Source organism: Seriola aureovittata, chromosome 18 (genome assembly GCF_021018895.1).
Source record: "Seriola aureovittata isolate HTS-2021-v1 ecotype China chromosome 18, ASM2101889v1, whole genome shotgun sequence".
Taxonomy (NCBI): domain Eukaryota; kingdom Metazoa; phylum Chordata; class Actinopteri; order Carangiformes; family Carangidae; genus Seriola; species Seriola aureovittata.
Window position 1 is genome coordinate 4314343 of NC_079381.1, and position 19959 is coordinate 4334301.

General features: G+C 39.5%; 1 protein-coding gene across 2 annotated transcripts; it reads left to right on the forward strand.

Moving 5' to 3' along the window:
• The first annotated feature begins 322 nt into the window (after window positions 1-322).
• LOC130186811 (growth hormone receptor-like) lies at window positions 323-19502 on the forward strand. Of its 2 annotated transcripts, XM_056404102.1 has the most exons (9): window positions 323-1550; window positions 6118-6202; window positions 12403-12538; window positions 13963-14141; window positions 15090-15268; window positions 15514-15658; window positions 16288-16378; window positions 16606-16675; window positions 17195-19502. In XM_056404102.1, the coding sequence occupies exons 2-9, from the start codon at window positions 6127-6129 to the stop codon at window positions 18074-18076; spliced, it is 1758 nt and encodes a 585-aa protein (XP_056260077.1). In that variant the 5' UTR covers window positions 323-1550; window positions 6118-6126; the 3' UTR covers window positions 18077-19502. The 2 variants fall into 2 exon arrangements, with proteins under 2 accessions (XP_056260077.1, XP_056260078.1); XM_056404103.1 differs by lacking the exons at window positions 323-1550; window positions 6118-6202 and adding an exon at window positions 6787-6930.
• Window positions 19503-19959: the final 457 nt, after the last annotated feature.

The following is a 19959-nucleotide window of genomic DNA, read 5'->3' on the forward strand; positions in this document are numbered from 1 at the left end:
ACCCCCCACTTCATTTCACAGGGAAACATTCTACTTCACATTTAACCACCTCCAGTTATAAATGGAAGACTTTACCTTGTGGAATATGGTGGTTATTGTTCCAACAGTAAAAGCCACAATTATTGATCTAAACGCACCACAGTTCAAACCTGAAGTGTTTGAGGGCAGAGATTTTGAATACTTCTTCAGGGCAGACATTCGGACAGAATTACGTTTCAAGAGAGAGTTTTGTTATCGTACTTTCATACAACTAAACTGTAGTGACATCTCTCCATATGCAGCAAGCATAAGAATAATAGAAGGATAATACATTGGTAAAACAGACTATAAAAACATAGGCAGGGAATAAAAATAAAGAAAATTATAGAAGACTAGCATGTGTTTAGATGCAATATACAAAAAGCCTGTAGAATATGATACAAAGTCTGTAGAAATGGCCATAAAAACATAATTGAATCAACAAACGGACAGCAATTGTCATTTTCATATTTCTTTTTTTAAGGCGGTGAAGAAGTTTGGTCGTGGTAAACACAGCCAACATTTAAAACTAAAGGAATCTTTCTTTATTTTTAAAACTTCAAGCAGGGACTTCAGATAATGCCATGGGTGCTCATGGGTGCCTGACTGACAGCACTCATACAGGGGAATTACATTTCTTCCCTTATACACAGTAGAAACAAAAAACACAAAGACAGCAATAAAACAGAAAGAAACCAAAAAGCAAATGGAATAATATAATGCTGGATAAACTAAGGATGTTTATCGGGGTAATATGTGCAGTCAAATTGGCTAAGATAGAACGATATGAATATAGGAAATTAAAACACTGCTGCAAAAATAATTCCAATCAGAAAAATGTAGACAACGCTCACACACACCCTTCACCGCCTTGCATCATAATTCAATGTCCCTGTCTCCACTTAATACTGTGTTTTGCTCATTGTTCCTTCACCATGATGTTTCAGCTTCATTGTGCACAATGATGTATGATGAGTTTGACACCATTCGTCTGATGATTATTCTATAAATAAACTGTATTTTTATACTTAAAAAATCTAATGTTGTCTACTTTTACGTCTTTAGGAGTTCAGTATAGTGGCAGCAGCTTCGAGACAAGATTTGACAGAAAATAATGACTATACAGCACAATAAAATAATCAAATTAAAACAACGTTTTGTTTTCTTGCGAGTGACGTCAGTGTTTCTCCAAAAAAAAACGCGTGCTTGCAGGTCTGCTCATGTCCCAGTCATCCTTCCTTGAGATCTGCGGGTTGTTGTTTTTTTTTTTTTTAACCCTGAGCTCGCCGGCAGATGGCGCCCTTCCCTCCGGCAGCCCGAGTGTTACATTACATTCCCCGGGCACAGGCGCAGAGCGTCCCTCCGAGCAGGACGGGATTTCTTCGACAGCGTCACCGCCCCTCATGGAACACATTCGCGGCTGGCTGTTAGGAAGGAGTCCTCGCTCTTCTCCGAGGCAGCGCTGAGTTCATCTGAGTCACCTCGCCGTTGTTGCCGTTGTGTTTGGACGGAGAGGTTCACCGCTGTCCACTGTGAGTTACTTCTCCTCTCCTGTCCTGCATGTTTAATGTGTTTACGCAGCTGCATTGGAGCCGCCACTAACTGATGGTAGTGGCCAGCTTGACTCATAATCACAACCACAAAGCTTTAATGTGTTACACACAGGGAATTATCCTTGCTGTTGTGAGTCATTGTGTCAGAGCTTTGTTGTTTACATTTTCTCCACGATTCTTGCACAATAATCCCAGAAAGCGTAACACAGGAGCAAAAAAAACAAAAACGCCTGAGCCCAAACTGTGAAGCGTTTTTGAAAACAAGCACTTGGAGCTGTAACGTTGTCCTGTAGTTTTAATGAAGTAGAAAAAGAAGCTTGTCAATGTTTACATCTGACAGAAAAACATCTGTCAGGTCTACAGGTGGTACAAGGTGGAAAGATAACTGCAGTAACCAGATGTGAAGGACTTTGAGTTACTTCACTGGATGATTTCCATTTGGTGCAGTTTAAAAGGGGAATATTGTTAACTCTTTATTTGTTTTTTTTATACTCTATAGCCAGAGTGAAACTATTTGTCAGTGCAGCAATTAGTCGATATACTTATCAGCAACTGTTTTTATGATTAATGAATCACTGATGCCAAATATTCCCTTTGCAGTCCCAGTTTCTGGATTGTGGGGATTATTCTGTCTCTGGCAAAACAGGAAATTTGAGAGGAGTTAAAGAAATACGAACAGGCGTTTTTGCTCTCTGTTATTGAATAAACATGATCAGATGGATAGATTAATCAATGATGGAAATAACGGTTAGTTGCAGCCTCAATACTATGATCATACAGAATCACAGACAGAGTAAGTCCAGCTTTATTTTTTATTTGCAGCATGTCGAACAACCACTGGATAAATTACAGTCTGCACGCCAGGTGCCTTTATGTGGGTTTCCAATTCAGATGTCGGGAAAATGAAAACAAAGCTTGTACAGCTATTGTGTATCAGAAAACAGCAACCACACTGCAGGGAAATGCATTTTAAAATCTTACTTTAATGTTCTCCACAACTTTATGTCCTGATGTTGAGTGTGTTAGAGCCACCACCTGTTCGTGTGAAGAGAAATGGTGTTATTTCCAGCTGCGAGGGTAGTTTAGTCTGTCAGTCAGTCTTATCAGCCTGAGACAGAGTGAATAAGCTTGTGTGTCTCCAGCTGTGTGTGCTGTGTAGACCATCAGCGGTGAACAGAGGGAGACTATACAGCCAAGCTGATGAAGAGTCACCCTCTCTCCTGATGGATACATGTAGTGATACTAAAGCTTTTCACTGCAAAGTGTATTTAGTCTCCACTTAAATTAACATAACATAATGTAACAGTAATTATTTCTTAGCAGACTGCACATGAGAACGTGTCTAACCATCACAGAGCTGCATGATGCTGAACTTTAGAGGCTAATATATTGACATTTGAGAGTTAAAAAACGCAACATCTAATCATGTATTTAACATTTTGGGCAAGTAGCTTCATATGCGGCAATCAAAGTGTTGTCACAAGGACACGCACATTATCAAGGAAGATCTCTATTTCTTTATTTCATCTTCAGGATTGTTCACCGGAAAAGAAGTTATTACAAGTAATTATGTAATTGAAACAAATCACGAATCTGCAGAAATACTTAAACCCAATTTTAGACAGAATAGTGTCAAATATAAGTTATATACAGCGGGGTCCAAAAGTGCAATAATATAAATGAATGCAGTATTTTAGTCCAGCTCTAACAGAAATATAAAATTGTGACTGCAACATAGGAAACAACGAGGGCAAACCCCTTTTATCTGACAGCCGCAACATATCAGGGATTTGTCTCCCAACAATCCCTGATATGTTGGGGCTGTCAGATAAAAGGGGTTTGCCCTCGTCGCCGTTGAGTAAATACTGCGGTGGGTGCTGTCAAAATCCCTGTCCCAAGTTCCCAACACTATAAATATAAAGAAAAATGCCGACCTGTGTAATTGGAATGATATTGCGAGAGAAGAAAACCCAGCATTAGTTGCATAACATAACATCAGTAGAAAAAGAGACCATTCGCAATTGTGTTTTGTCGACTTTCCCATGAAACCACTTCTGTTTTGTACAAAACTGCAGTGGAAACTCAGCTAGTGATTTGTTCTCAGTGTTTTTTTCTTTGAGGCCACATACTTTTTCATTTTTTTCTGGCCTTTGACACATTTTTGGGCCCGGAAATTTTCATTATGTCAATATTTAGACAGCTTTTAAGTTGCCATTGAAATCTGAAAATGAGATTGCTATTCATATCTTAGTCAGAAAGCAGCCACAAATATATCCTAAAGATACTTTGAAGTATTTTTAAAACAATATATCAGGCTGAGAAATCTCTTGGGAACTTTTATCTATCAAACCTCACATGGGGACCAGGCTTCTGGGTTGAAAACCTCTGCATTATAGGATAAATGAATATGAATCCCATACAAGGATAAGTAAATAAGATCTAAATGAGGCCCAGAACGTAGTAGGGATTGATTTCACAAGTGTTGACAGAAATCCAGCAGTGCTGGCACAGAATGAATGTCATGTTCAGAACAAAACTGTTTACTGTTTCAAAACGTGCCTCTCCAGGAAGAATTAAGCGTGTGAATACCAGGAAGAAATTAATGAATAAAACATGATCGCGCTCTGATTTAGACCCGCTGGTCCTCCCTGCTGTCCAATAAGTGTGGTGTACTATGATTCATCACTTGATTTTTTTCAAATTACATGGAGAAAAAAAAACATTAGACAAGTCTAAAATTTCTAAAATGTGCTGAAAAATTGCAGCTGAAACATATAAAATCCTTTTATTGCCTTAAAATGTTGAATCTTTAGAGATTTTAAAACAATAACAATGTCATAGATAGTAAATGAAATAAAATAGTATCTTGGGTTGAAGCACTCAAACAACTTGAACAGCATTATTAAAAAGGATTGAAGTGGTTGTTTAAAATGGAAGTGCCCATTGTTGAAGGTTCAGTTTAAGTGCAAGTACTGAATGAATTTCAAGTTTAAGACCTGAATGAAGCTGAAGGACTATCAACTATCAAGTGAAAGTGTAGAAAGGAGTTAAATTTTATGTGTAAAGCGTGCTCACTGAATGACACTGAACGTCAAAGTTAAGTTCTTTAAGTTGGTTCTGTCAGTGGTTGCACTGAGTGAGTTAAAGTAGAGTATCAGTTGAAGTGAAGGTGCTGAAAGGAGTTGAAAGTTGTAGTACAAGTGGAAACATTAAGTATATAAAAGGAGATGAAATGTCCCTGAATGTGAAGTGTAATTAAAACAAAGTTGTAAGTGTCAATGTGAAGTCCTGAAAAGAAAATAGTGTTATATGGAAGCACTGAAAGGAAGTGAAGTGTCAGTTCAAGTGTACATGTTGTCTGAAGCTCAAGCGACAGGTTCAAATGTAAGCGTGAAGTTTAAGTAAAATTATTAGATGATGTAAAAGAGCTGGATGCAGTTGAAGTGTTAATTTAGACATTAAGAGGAAGTAATGAAAAGAGTTGTTATGTCAGTTGAAGTCTAAGTGATAAGTGGAACAGTAAAGCTCAGGTGAAGTGAAGTCCTAAAAGGAGTTAAACTGAGAGTCCAGATTCTTAAGGGAAGTTTAAATTGCAGTTAAAATTGAAGGGGTAAAAGGAGTTGAAGTGTCAGTTTAAGTGTACACTCTGAGTGAAGCTGAAGTGACAGGTTAAGTGTAAGCTGTGAGTGAAGATATTAGTTGAAGTGGAATTGCTGAAAGGAGTTGAAGTGTTAGTTGAAATGCGAGCAATGAAAGGAGTGGAAACATAAGTTGGAAGTGTATGTGACAAAAGCAGCTGGAAGAGTCAGACTAAATGAAGTAATGATGTGAATTTGTGTTAGTCCAAGTGTAAGAAATGAAAGACGGGGACTGAAAGTAGTTAAAGTGGCAGTGAGAACAGAAAGGAGTGAAAGTTTCAGTTTTAAATGAACATGCAGAGTGAGGTTAAAGTTAGTGAGGAGTTAGTCTCAGTTCATGTCTAAAAACTGAGATCAAAAGCTGAACAGATATCAATTACTGAAATCACTTGGATAAAAAAAAAAGATTTAAAATAGTTTTAAAACCATCAAATGTCAAATCCTGCATAAATCAAAATCCTAAAGAACATGAATGTCTAAAAGCAGCGAACTGTAAATATTACAGCTAATTTATGCTGTTTGGAAAACATTAAATATTAGAGGTCAAAGGGGTAGGTTGGGTTCCTGAAGAGGTTCCTGTCCTTTCAGATTTAAAGTATTTAGCAAAATGTTTGGGAAGTGGAGACAGATTTCACCTGAATTTAGCTGAATGTTATTTTTATTCATTTAGAATAAACCTGATAGATGTTGAAGTGGGGTTACATAGTGAAAAATGATGTCATTTGATGGATGCTTTTACCTAAAGCACTTTACAGTCCTTTGACTATACAGGTTGATCACGGGTTAAGTTAAGGAGTGGGAAAAGTCTCCCTGTTTAATGGTGATAGTGGGCAGGGCCTTTGTGGGTTATGTAGTTCAGCTGGGGGGACTGCACTAAGACACTAACATTCACCACATTTCCCCCACAGCTCAACACCATGGCTGCTGGTCTCACCACGGTCTTCTTCATTCACATCTTCTCTGCTTTAGCGCTGGAATCAACCTCTGAGAAAGGTATGTTCACGAATATTCATTAGCTAACCATTCTTTTATTTTTTTGTTTAATGCATTGCTTAAATAGATTAGAATTAGCATTTAAAGACTTGAGACAGCTTTGAAAGTAGGATTTCTTGGCATTGATGATGCTTTCTTTGCAATCTGGTGTCTTCTGGTGGCCTATTGATCTGTTTGGTTTGGAATCAGAACTTTCCAGATGGAAATTTTTTTGACATAAATCTCCTTTTAATGGGCCACAGGACAATGTCAGCCTGGAATAATAGAAAACATTAATAGTTGCATAGTTTCTGTGTTACTTTGGCGTTCAAACAAATATGACATGTGCTGCACAACAGCGAAGGGAACAGCCAGCGGATTTCTAGTGAAGTGGCTTCCCAGGAATTCTGGAGAGCAGAGAGCACTCCGCTGCTGAACAATGAGAAGCTGTTTATGTGTGGAGCCCCCCCCCACCCCACCCCACTTCTTTTTAGCAACAGTGCCTCTGTGCCAGCAGAGGGGCTATGTATTTGCATACATGAGCCATGTTTTATCCACAGATATAACCAGGATCTACATTGGCCATTTAAGTCACGCACGGACATACGTGCTTCGTCTTGTTACATAACGCTGTCAGTGAATTAGTGGAGGCGTGGACGGAGGACGTGTTCCCCTCGACTCCTGTTCTCCTGCTACTTATTTTTATTCTGTTTTTGTTTCATGCCGCTTCGTGGGATTGAACAAAGCAGGTGTGTTTTTCTCCCTGTAGCAGAAACATGGGAGTGAGAGCCAACAGTGTGTTCATAGAAATCAGTAGTGCTTCAGCTAAGTGTAATTCCTCCAGCTGGTTTGCCGACTTTTAATGGCCTGCAGAAATCTGAATCGCTGCCTTGGTATCAAATTTAGTTGAGTGATTTAGATCGCACTGGTGTCACTGTTGGTGAATGGCAGCTTGCCCAGTTGGAGAAACAACTACATGTAACTGAAATACAAATATGCACTGAACATGTTCAGGATCTTAGAGTTTTCTAAAAGATTGCCTACTTCATTATGCAGACACAGGCTAACAGTTTTTAGCAGACAGGCTAATTAAGACAGCCGGACTATGCTAGCTTTGCTAACTTGCAACATTTGCTACCCCAGCCGGATGTATTTACTCATATTATCATGGCTGATCTTTATAGTGGCTGTAACTGATATTTTTATAATAAGAATGCATACAAGAATGTATATATTGTTATATATTAACAGTGTGACGATGTGGAAGGGGTTTGGTATTGCTACTGAATTCCCTAATCCATTGAATTCCAATTCACAAGGTCCCGATTCGATTTGATTCAGCATCGATTCAGTCAGAGATATTTCAGTTACAATACCAACTTTGGTTAGATATGAATGAGATTCTCAGAGAACGAATGCTATAAATCTCTAATTTGGTACATTATTAAAAATATTAATGTTTACATTATGAATGGACCCCAAAGCAGTTACTTCAATGCACTCTTTAATTTAATGTGACCAACAGTTTAGACACACATCTCAAGAAATAATAGATAGGCAAGTAATGCTGACGTACCTCGGTGCACTGGCTACAGCGATTACTGACCACACGGCTTCTTCTTCTATCAGCTTCTTCTTGCACATCTTCTTGCAAGTTGTCCATATTGTCTCTCTCTTCGCTGTCTTTGAATCGGAAACGCAACCACACATCTGCCTTTAGACTTGCGGGTGTCTTCATTGGAGCCACATCTTCCATGTTTTTATCCCTCACATGGCCAGTTCTTGTTGCACGAGAAGGTTGGTGACACGAGACTAACGTGATTACAGCTGCAAACAACTGTAAAAGGCGAGACTTTCATCAAGCCCATAGGTCGTCTGTGCAGCAGGTTATTATGACATAGTTACATTTTGTTGTTAGGCGACATCTAGTGGTCGTAGTAATTATGACAGGAGCAAATGGAAAAGTTTGGCGTCGTATAAAGGGAGACAAAGTTCACGTCAGGAGGAGGTTGTGGTGGATGGATGAATATGACACAGGAGAGCGGTGTTTGATTCCCATGTGAAAGTAGCAGGTTATGCTGTTTCTGTTATCCATAACCGTTCAACAAAGTTAACCATGCTATTATTATTGTACCCATGACAACAAAGATTGTCAAATGTTGAGAAAGTGCTTATTTCAAACCAAATCACGATCTTTTCCTAAACCTAACCAAGCCATGTAGTACGTCGCTTTCGGTACAGTCCGCGTGTTTATTATTGTAACTATGACAACCGTAGTTCGGCATGCCTGTCGCCGTAGGGACGCTATTTCAGGAGACATTCCTATTGGTCGTATCAGAAGAAAAATTACCTATATGGTTAGAGGACTGGTTGTAAAGGGAAATATTAAAAGACAGATCTTGGGATTTTATGAACCAGATCAGATTATTCTAATGAAGATTCGATTTTTTTCAACCCAGACCGAAATGAAACTACAGAGAATTATTACCTGAATCTGCAGTTCCCCTCAGCTGTTTATTGTCTATCTGTGCAGACCACAACTTTACCGTTTCAGTTCACTCTCATAGCATCATGTCAGCAGCAGCAGCTGTTTTCAGTGAAATAGCACTAAAAACCCACTGTACACCCCCTTCCTCACAGGAGCACCACTGTTTATGTCCCTCAGGAATCAGGACATTGGTTCCTAATGTGATTAGGTTTCTTCACTAGAGAAACCTTTTTTTCTCTCCACAGTTTGCCAATAAGTCTTGTTAAGTTAGTAAAGAACTGTAATCAGTGATGAGAGCATCGCGGCCCTTCGCCAAAGGAGGAAATGGCTTTTCTAAATGCACAGGATGAGGTGTTTCCCCCTGAGAGCGCGCTGATTGATGTCTGAACATGTGACTCTGTAAATAACCGTTTGCCCTCTGTGCTCACCGGAAAGACATTAGCTTCCCCCCAACACATTGTGCAGATGTTAATAGACGCTATAATAGGAAAAACACACATTCATTATCATAAGCAGGTTGCATAAACAGAGCAAGACAATAAGCTGAGGTTCTACCTGCTAGCTTCAGCGATCAGCTGATGGTACGAGTTAGTCCTTTAAAGGAAATTTATGTTAGCTGCTATTTCCTGCTCTCCTTTGGAAAAAAAATGGCTACAAGGAAACACATCTGGGCTTATAAAAACACATCGACAAGGATGTTTTGTTTCACATGGAAATAGACAGTGGCGGTAGCACTCAGAGAAAAATCACGACGTAAACATGTTTACTCGGTAGAGCAGTGATAGTTTGCCCCAGAAAGACGAGTCCTGTAATGAGAATACGCTGTAAATTGATATAACCGTGTTGGTAATATTGTCTGTGTGTTGTGTGGGGCTAATGACTGTGTTCAGAAAGCTGCTCACATGTTTACTTACACCAGACCTGAACTCTGCTCGGCAGCTGCTGAGCAAACACAGCAGCACTCGCCTTGACGTACGAGCACAGAAATGAAGCCTGTCAGTTTGCAGGGAGCTCTAATTATTCTAACAAGACAGAGCTGTACACAACACGCAGTATATATGTTAAAGGGTATTATGTGAGAGTTAGACATCATGGAACAAAACATCTTTTCCTTTTTGGTTTCCTGTATTTTTCACTCACTCAGCACTGGAAGAATCAGCTGTTAAACACAAGTGGCTTAAAAAAATACTCACAAGTAAAAGTCCTGCATTGAGAATTTTACTTGAAAGTTGACAAATTACTAAAAGAGGCGGTGGGGAACTAATTCTGACTACTTTATACACTGTTGGATATGCCAGTGTAATTATTAAAATGCATATGATATAAGTTAAATCTGTAGTCTTCAAATAAATAAGAATTATTCTACTTCAGTATGTGCTGCTGCTCCAAAGGTTAAGAATGAATTTCCATCCTCAAGCTATTTCATTGCTTTGATGCAACAAATCTGTAAATCATGTATCACAGTAAATCAGTCCGGCTCTCTGATTGGCCCACACTGGTCGAACACCACCAAAGATATCTCAGTATGAATGATAAAAAAAAGTGAAATATAGCTGAACGCTCTCCCACAACCAAAATGGCAGACTGTCATTTGAACACATTTTTCCCTGTCATACACACGGTTTACAAGCCACCCACACATCCACATTTATCACGATGAAGTAAGTCACAAAAATGCTCGGCATGACCGAGTGTCAAATAGATTTTTTTACTCTCAATCCTGACCTCAGCACAGTTCTGAGGAGGAGTCAAGGATGTGGTAAACAGGTTATTTTTAACCTGTAACTCCCCTGCCCCGAAGCACCCTAAGCAGGCCAGAGGTATTCATCATCCGCTCCCGGTGCTGCCTCTCAGCTGTGAAGGAGCCATCTTGTCCTGACACTTCTCAGTACTCAGCCAGCCAGGGCGTGTGTTGTTGTTGCTCCCTGAAGTGTTGATGAGCTCAGCTGAGTGCTTCCGCTGCTGCTGCTGATGCTGATGCTTATCATGAACCCTCCTGCCCTGCAAATATAATGTTTACTTAACAAAAAAAAAAAAAAAGAAAGCTCCCTCAGCTCTTTGTATGAAGGGCCAGCTCATTAAACATTAAACATATTTCCTCACTAACTTACCTCAGGACTGAAAAATTCTAATATTATTATTCAATGTTTATTTATTACTCAAAGTTTTGCCCTGGTTTTGAGTTGAGTGTTTGATACTGGAACTTTAAGGCCGACACCAATATCAATATTTGAGATGTAAAAGATCTGCTAACAGTGGATTTTAAAGTAAACACATACATGACATGTCTAAATGTAGTTGTTAATAAATTTTGACTAAAATCTTTATTTGTGTTTGGTAGGATAACAACGCCAGTAAATCCTCTGATAATAGCAGCCCGGCAAATGCATCAGTCGTGCTCTGTGTTTTAAAATGTCTTTCCCAGTTACTATTAATAATCCACAGTTTTTTATTGAACATACTCACTAAACCCACAGAAATAGTGCCAGTGAAAACTGTTGATAAGTGTTTTCTGTGAATTACCCAGATTAACTAGAACAGTGTTTTGTAAGAGAGATGTTGAGTATTTCTCAGTGCTGTGACCATCACAAAAGAAACTGCAAAGACCTCTGTTTTATTAGAGGGATATCTTACAACCTGGGCAATATAAAACCATTATTTGGACACAGAAGAAGAAAAGAGAGAACATATTTCTATTATTTTTGTTTATTTGGGTGAACCAGCCCTTTAAGGTGTAATACGCAGCAATATAGTGGAAAGCATGACGTTAATCGGGATGCTTATCTACCTATTTATTATATCTATTTATTATTAGCACTATTTTTGTGTTTGTTTTGTACTACGTTGCTTCAGTTAGTTGCTTCGCTGTCTCGTTGTTTTTAAAAATGTAAAGATACTTGACTTCTTGACGTGACTTGACATGCTGATACTTGTGTGTACTGCAGCACCTGTTATAGGAAAAGAAGAACTGTGCTCCACTTCTATACTAGATACAAGCGTATCCAGTAAATATTATATGCTAATTGTTATTGTATACTATTTTTACAGTTAGTATAAATGAAATGTATGTACTTGATAAAGTTAGTACCGACAGGAAATGACACGGAACATATCGATCCGTGATTTTAGAGGATATGATGCCGCTGGAAATCAAACTTCACAAAGACGAAACAAAATCTTTTTCCATAGATTTGCTTTTCTGTCTCAACACCATCCATAATTTGTTTGCATGTGTTGCAACCGTCACAAGCTTCTGATCGTCTTCGTTTGCATTGCAGTGTGCAAAAGTCAAACAATTTTTAATTTTACATACTGACTGCTTATCGTGTGTTCCTTATTGCAGGAGTTGAAGGAGCTAAAGTCAGCAGCAAGGGAGCTAAATAGAGAAGCTGCCTGCACACATTGTTTGAGTTTGGCAGCTAGTAAAACAGGATCCATGCGGTCCTTTATATGTTATTCCACGACAGCCGTGGCAGTGAACTCTCTGACTGCAGCTTTTCACTTGAAGTAAAATGACTTCCATGAAAATGCTGATGTTTGCCCTGTGGCTGAGCCGCTCGCTGGAGTTAGTTTGCGGTTATTATCCTGTCCGTCAAGCGCAGCTCAGCCATCCTCAATAGCAACCTAGACTCAAAACAGCTGCAACACAGAGAAGAAAAAAAAAAAAGCAGATCTTGACACTATAAAAAAGGATAAGATATGTAATTATTTCTCCCTCTCTGTCTCCCTGCAGTCCTCCCCCAGAGACGCCCACACCTCACTGGCTGTGTCTCCAGCAACATGGAGACTTTCCGCTGCAGATGGCATGTCGGCACTTTCCAGAACCTCTCCGAGCCCGGAGAGCTGCGCTTATTCTACATGAACAAAAAGTGAGGGGGGAAAAGATTGTTATCATTATCACAAATATGGGGTTGCTCTGTGCTTTGAAGGAAATCAAGGTGTGCAGGCTTTTTAAGATATGGGCGTGAAAGAAACTGATAATAATTCCAATCACAGAAAAATATAATAACACAAAAGACCTATGCAATGTATAATGAATAAGTGAAAATATTCAGGTGCAAAATGAAACAAACAAACAAGCAAACTCAACGTAGAACTGTAACAGAAATCTCATTTAACAAATGGTGGACGTAAGTTTGTGATACACAGGAGTATAGTTTTGTTTTTGTGGCCTACCTGTAATATATATATTTAGTTTGATCTTAGAGCCTTACACAGTGTGATACAATTTCACATTATAACATTTCACCTTTTGTTTTTTTTTTGTTTCCAGCTGTCTTCATATAGTAACAGATTCAGACAAAACAAATGAACAAACCAATTACACTGAGTGACGCAGATAATAAAGAAAGAAAGAAAGAAAGAAAAAGAGAGGAAAGAATGAAAAAAAGAGAGAAAGAATCTTAGGAACAAACAAAATAGAAAATCGCTTTGGACAAAAGCATCTATCGAATGAGTGAATGTAAATCTAATGTAGTCACAGTGTACAGTGTGTGGAAGAAGGAAAGAAAGAAAAGAAGCACCAATTGTAAGAAAATGCATGAAGGTTTAAGAAAATGAAAGTTCTAGTCTTTAGTCAAATCAGATGTTGCTTTAAGTCTTGTGGTAGTGGGGTCACTGCTGTTAGGACCTTTGTGTACATAGTTGTGTCTAAGCCTTACCTGGCTCACTTATGGTGCACCTGTTCACACTGTGCTGACAAGGCAAACATCCAGTTCAAGGTCACACTCGGCTGCAGGTCTCTTTTGGGTCACAGTCAGGTTTTTTGGTCTTACTGGAGGGTCAACATTAAATTGTTTTGAAAATGCGCACCGAAGTCTGATGAGACGTCTCAAAGTTTCTGGCTTAAAGCATAAGGAAATTTTCTATATTTTTATTTAGTGTTCATAGGGTCCCATGAAAAGAACAAAACCAATGATGTGTTAGTGGGGTTGGGTCAAAATAAACTACAATGTGTGTTTTCCGTGGTTATGTAAAGGAACATGTATCTCAGTGCAACACTGATGAGTTTCTAATTTATAAGATATATTAATTGATTTGTTTGTTTTGGTATTTTTCATGGAATTTGCTGACAAAAACAAAAAAATAGAATATCACCAGCCTCATCAAATCAGCAGTAGTTATCAGTATGTGCACCCACTTATAATCTACAGCTGTAAAAATTGCTCACCACTGGGAGTTTTCTCATCTGAAATATTTGGAAACTGCTTTGTTGAGTAGAATTTCACAGCGAAGATCTGTTTCCTGTCGCCTCCTTCCTGACCCACTTGTTGTCTTTCCCCCCAACTCGCAGACCCTCCCTTGCCTCTCCTAAAGAGTGGAGTGAGTGTCCTCTCTACAGCACTGACCGGCCAAACGAGTGCTTCTTCAATGAGAACCACACATCCATCTGGACGTATTACAGTGTCCAGCTCCGCTCGAGGGATCAAGCCGTACTCTATGATGAGAGCCTTTTCTATATTCAAGACATCGGTGAGTGTACGGCCTCACTGCTCAGCCGTCACGGTCCAGATTAGAGAAAAATCGTTAAAAACCTGATAAACAAGACAAGGTCGAAACCTGATGTATGGCTGGACTGTGTATGGTCAGTGTGTGAAATTGAGGACGTAATTTAAAAGTGTTGTGGAGCCGCTGTAAACAACTGACATTGTGTCATATTTGCATTCAGGTTAGTGTCAGCCGGTTTCAGCTCTTTATCTGTTTGCTTATCTCCTCCCCTCTGTGCTCACATATACAGTATTTTCATACAGCCGAATTCCCAACGAAGCTGTTCTCATTTACATGTTTTTCTGTTTCTGTTGTCATGACAACGGAACACGTTCTAAATAGTGACTGAAATGTGGCCCATTAAGACTTCCAAGTCATTTCCAAGCTGCTGCTAAAATACTGATTTTATAACCGTGACAAAATCACCAAATACTTAAATTAAAGACAAAGACTGTGCTGGGATTTCAGCTATATTTACTTGTAAAATGATCACACGGAGAGAAAGTTAGGAGCGTCACAATATCTGCTGCTGATTCGAGAGAGGCTATTACTGGCGACTGTCTAAAGTCATTAGATTTGTTGCTAGGTGCTATTTTTTTTACTTTTTCTACTGACACATGCACTAAGTTGTTAACACTGAGGGCTGTAAACGGCTCCCTAATAAAAACTGCTTGTGCCAATTCATTGTGAAAGAGCAATGGCCAATGGGGAAACTCCAACTCAGTCATGTGGCATTTGGCTGAACAATGTTGGAACTATGATCATGCAACTCTATCACTCAGTCAGTCGGTCAGTGTTGCGGTCCAGCCAAAAATCTATGTACAGCCATGCATGTTTTCCCGTATTTCACGCACTCAAATTGTAATGTTTGAAACTCTGAGGATATGTTCAATTGCAAAATTGCAAACTTCCCTAAAATTTTCTGTTCCGCAGTGCAACCAGATCCACCAGTCGGCCTGAACTGGACGCTGCTGAATGTCAGTATGACCGGGATTTACTATGACATCATGCTGAGCTGGAAGCCTCCACAGTCTGCAGACGTAGCGATGGGATGGATGACGCTGCAGTACGAGGTCCACTACCGCAACGTCAACTCCAACCAGTGGGAAGCAGTGAGTGTCTTCTAAGTTTTTATTGTATTGTGTTCAATTAGAGCTTCAGTTCATTTGAATTTCAGTGTTACATCAAACCATACTTTTATATGCATCAGTTAACCTCTTGACTCTAATATTCCTTGACTGATTTGTATAGTAAACATTAAATCTTTGTCAAAGGAAAAATGAATGCTACTTAGTGCACAGGACTGTGATGTTGTAATACTGCTTCTAGTACTGGAACCTTATTTTCTTCACCACAGGTCGACCTTGTGAAAAGCACACATCGCTCCCTTTATGGGCTTCAAACTAACGCCATTCACGAGGTTCGGGTCCGGTGCAAGATGCTTGGTCTGAAAGAGTTTGGAGGATTCAGCGACTCGGTATTCATCCACTTCCCGTCCAAAGGTAAACACTGATTGCTATGTTCACAGGCCAGGTGGAAAAAGCTGTTACAAGTGCTGTTATAAAGGTTTTTTCAGTTTTACATGAAAACTCTAGAGGCTGCAGCTGAATAGCTTTGTCGCTATGAATAAACCTTTTAATATTCCTGCTGACAGATCACCCCCCAGTCATTTTCACTGAGCATCGTTAGCTCAGTACAGCATTTAAAGAGAAATAACTCTGTAATTATATGTTTGATCAACTTAACTGGGTGACCAGAATGTACCCAAAGCCATGTGTGAATCCAGCCCCAGAGTAGGCCCAGGCGCGCCTTGACGAGCCACAGAAATGACCCATTGTACTTATGTCTTAAAGTTTTATTTATCTCATGCAAAAACAGCATTCAACATCATGTCTGAATGAAGCTACAATGAACATTCACATAATCAACACCCACTGTACTGTGCATCTGAAATACAAAAAGCCTTTACTTAAAAAGATAAAGGAAGGCAGTGTTAAGTATTTAATATCTGAAAAGGACTTCTGTGAGTTTTACACTTGTCAACTTTAAACTTGAACATAGCCTTTTTTATTTTGTATGATTTTATGACTATATTAAACATTTGTGGATTTGTGTGTCTTTCTTCCCCCAGTGTCAAGATTCCCTGTGGTGGCTTTGCTCATCTTTGGTGCCTTGTGTTTAGTGGCCATCCTGATGTTAGTTGTCATATCGCAGCAGGAAAAGTAAGTAGTTTTACACCCCCCCCCCCCCAGAATTTCTGTGCAGAAAAAAGCTTAGAGAAATGAGGGGGTGCAGGATGCTGCTCAGTGACCTTGAAAAACCATCTGTGTCTGTGTTATCAGGGGTGTCGTTCAAATGTGTTAAACAGCAAGGCTGTATATCTGCAGTGCTTCTTATTTCATCCATATGTTATGTCAAATTAACATTTTCCCTTTTTTTCCTTCCTAAGGTTGATGGTTATTCTATTGCCTCCGGTTCCTGGGCCTAAAATAAGAGGAATTGACCCTGAGCTACTTAAGGTATTCAGCCTGCTCACCCACATGTTATGATGCTTAATCCCTAATTCATAAGCACACTGGGTGTTAAGTGGAGGTCACATTACAAGGTGACATTTTCCCATTTCACCACAAATTCTTGCCGTTTTAAATCCTGGTGTATTCAGGCCTTTAAAGTAATTCTTCACCTAAGATGTATAAGAGAGACTATTGTCAGACCCACAGAAAGCTTTTGACTTAACATTTTAAAGGTTTAACACTGGTCATAATTTGGTCACTAAGGCCAACTTTGTAACTTAAAGGATCAGTTCACTCATATCACAAGCACAGTCTCACTCCACAGTGAGGTTATGTATGGGGGCGTCTTAATCATTTATTTTCCAGACTAAATGGTAATTATGTGATGCTTTTAGCGCCACATACTACAGCGATCAGCCACAACATTAAAACCGGTAACCGGTTTCAATGTGAGGCTTGATCCCATTAAAACCAGTAATTGGATTTACGGTTGTGGTTGATGGGTGGATTTTCTTTATCTCACAGAAAGGGAAGCTGAGGGAGTTGACATCCATCCTGGGTAGTCCCCCTGATCTGAGGCCAGAGCTGTACAACAGCGACCCCTGGGTTGAATTCATCGAGCTGGACATTGAGGAACAGAATGACAGACTGACAGAACTGGACACGGACTGTCTCATGGAGCGCTCCCTATCCTCCAACTGCTCTCCCCTGTCCATCGGCTTCAGAGATGACGACTCGGGCCGCGCCAGCTGCTGCGACCCAGATCTCCCTATCGACCCGGAAGTATCACCTTTCCATCCTCTGATCCCAAACCAAACCCTCAGTAAAGAACCGTCATGCCCGGCAGCATCTGAGCCGAACTCCCTGGTCCAGAGTCCAACCGCTGAGGAGCCTCCTTTTGCAGCTGTGGGCAGGGAGGCTTTTTACACTCAGGTGAGTGAGGTGAAGTCATCTGGCAAGGTGCTGCTGTCACCTGAGGAGCAGACTGAGGCGGAGAAAGCCACTAGCAAAGGCTCAAAGAAAGACATCGTGGCGGAAAAGGAGAAAGAAAAGAAAGAATTTCAGCTACTTGTGATGAATGCAGATCTTGGAGGTTACACCTCAGAGCTCAACGCAGGGAAAATAAGCCCAAGAGTCTCCACGGGGGATGTGAGTGAGCCCTGCCAGACAGCAGGCGGCTTTACGTCTTTGCCATCCCCAACGCCTTACTACAAATCAGATACCACCACCACCACATCCCCACTACAGCCTGCTCCTGTTTACACCATGGTAGAGGGTGTTGACACACAGAACAGCCTCTTACTCACACCAAACTCGACACCTGTTCCACAACTGATAATTCCAAAGGCCATGCCCACACCAGACGGCTACCTTACCCCTGAACTTTTGGGAAGTGTCACACCGTAGATCAGCAGTGGGCTGTGCAAAATGAAGAATATTCAATCAAAGGCAGAGAAATGCTTCGGCACAGTCTTGGAGAATGATTTTCCCAAGGTCGTGTTTCAATGTGAGCTTGCCTAAAATAGTTGGGGGGGCCATCTGTGCCTGTCCTGACACCACCTCTACCTCCTCTGACCTCCCACTGCACGGTTTGAAAGAGCTGCAAAGACCATTCAGTCGCAAGATGGGTATGAACGCTAAAGAGGGCACAAGAATGTGTTTGTAGAAAGGGAACCAAATGGGAAATAACACAAGCGGAGGCTGGGAATTGCCTCAATAATTCAATATTCTAACTAAAACAGGCTTACAACACAACTTATTAAATAACTACATTTGTTAAGGCTACATTGATCAATTTAGGCCACTAGAGAGCAGAATAATCCCCCAACAGCCTGAGAGACTCAGCCCCAGCATATACAATCCTTATATAGTCGTTTTCGCTAACACACTTTACACATCCAGCAGGGAAAGAGCAATTCTTTCATTTATTTAAACTTGCGTTTCTGTCCAACTAATGAATGTAAGTCCAGTATTCACTCTCATCACCAGTTACTCTGTAATTTTTGTCTGCTATTTGCCACTATGAACTAAAAGAGACTAAAAAGCTCTAGGGCTGCAGAGTTGCTGGTAATTCCCTGTTGTGTTGTCACTTCAAGAGACACGTTTCACATTACAGGTAGTCATTTAATTACGTTTTTTTATGTAAAAATATTGACTAATGCTTCTTTAATGAGAGTATGTTTACTTGTTCTGTCTTATTCTTGACATTTTGTACATATCAAAATCTTTCTTTTTGATAAAATCAGGTAATGTGTATTGATATACCCTGTGAAAAATGTAAACGTAAATTAATCATGTGCCCTCTTTTTATGAATGACTGCTTTTCATATCTTTTCAGTCTTTCAGATGAGTGTTACCTCAAGGAAAATGTTACTCAACCAATAAGATACATTTTTAACACTCAGTCTAATTGGGGTTCATATATCATGTTGTTGCCAACAGATGAACCCTTGAAAAAGCTAAATAAATGGGTTGTATGTAAAACGATCAACTGTAGCATAAATCATTAAACGGTTATCTTACTTTAATACCTTTACATGTAGTGTTCTGTAGGCTTAAGCTGTGAAATGAATTCAGAGCTGAAAGCAAAAAGTATTTGATTGTCTTCTACAAGACATATCAGTAGGTTCAGTCAGTATTTTGAGTGCATGGGCTGTTTAGGTTTTTGTTTTTCATTTGGTGTCTGGTTAACAGTTCATCAAATGTATTAAAAGGTTAGGATACATGGTCATCAGTGTTGGATTTGACAGTTATTGCTTTTTAACAGTTCAAAAGTGTTTGTTACAAATAAACGTTCATATAAAACATATATGAAATAAACTTTCATACTTTTGCTTTTGTCTTTCTTGTCATTAATATCAGTTAGTTTTAGGTTTTCACAACACCGCAAAGACTACACAGATGACTTCATTTATTTTTTGTTTAGTATGCTCTAAAGGAATACTTGTGTAGAGGTGCCAGAAGTATAAATCTTTTTTAAGTGGAAAAATACTTAATTTAGAAGATACATGTCCTAATGTAACTTAAGTTAAAAGTAATTCTGAAACAACTCTTGGGATCCTACATTAATGAAATACATGTATGGCTACATGCACAGATACACAGACATTTAAAAAAATTCCTCTGTGAAATGCATTACATTTTGTAATTACTATTTTCACTTCATTGCTCTGAATTGTTGAGTAAAAGCATTAGGTACAACAAAAGTAAATACTACTACCTAAAAATTGTACTTGCTTAATATATTTATTAGATTGGCTCAGTATTTAAGTGTAACCTAACATTTCCAA

What these genes read in the sequence shown, in the direction of transcription:
- LOC130186811 (XM_056404102.1), top strand. Translation starts at nt 6,127, where the DNA reads ATGGCTGCTGGTCTCACCACGGTCTTCTTCATTCACATCTTCTCTGCT. An exon ending in CATCCACTTCCCGTCCAAAG is followed by an intron (nt 15,659 to 16,287) that starts GTAAACACTGAT and finishes TTCTTCCCCCAG; the next exon opens with TGTCAAGATTCCCTGTGGTG. An exon ending in TTGACCCTGAGCTACTTAAG is followed by an intron (nt 16,676 to 17,194) that starts GTATTCAGCCTG and finishes TTTATCTCACAG; the next exon opens with AAAGGGAAGCTGAGGGAGTT.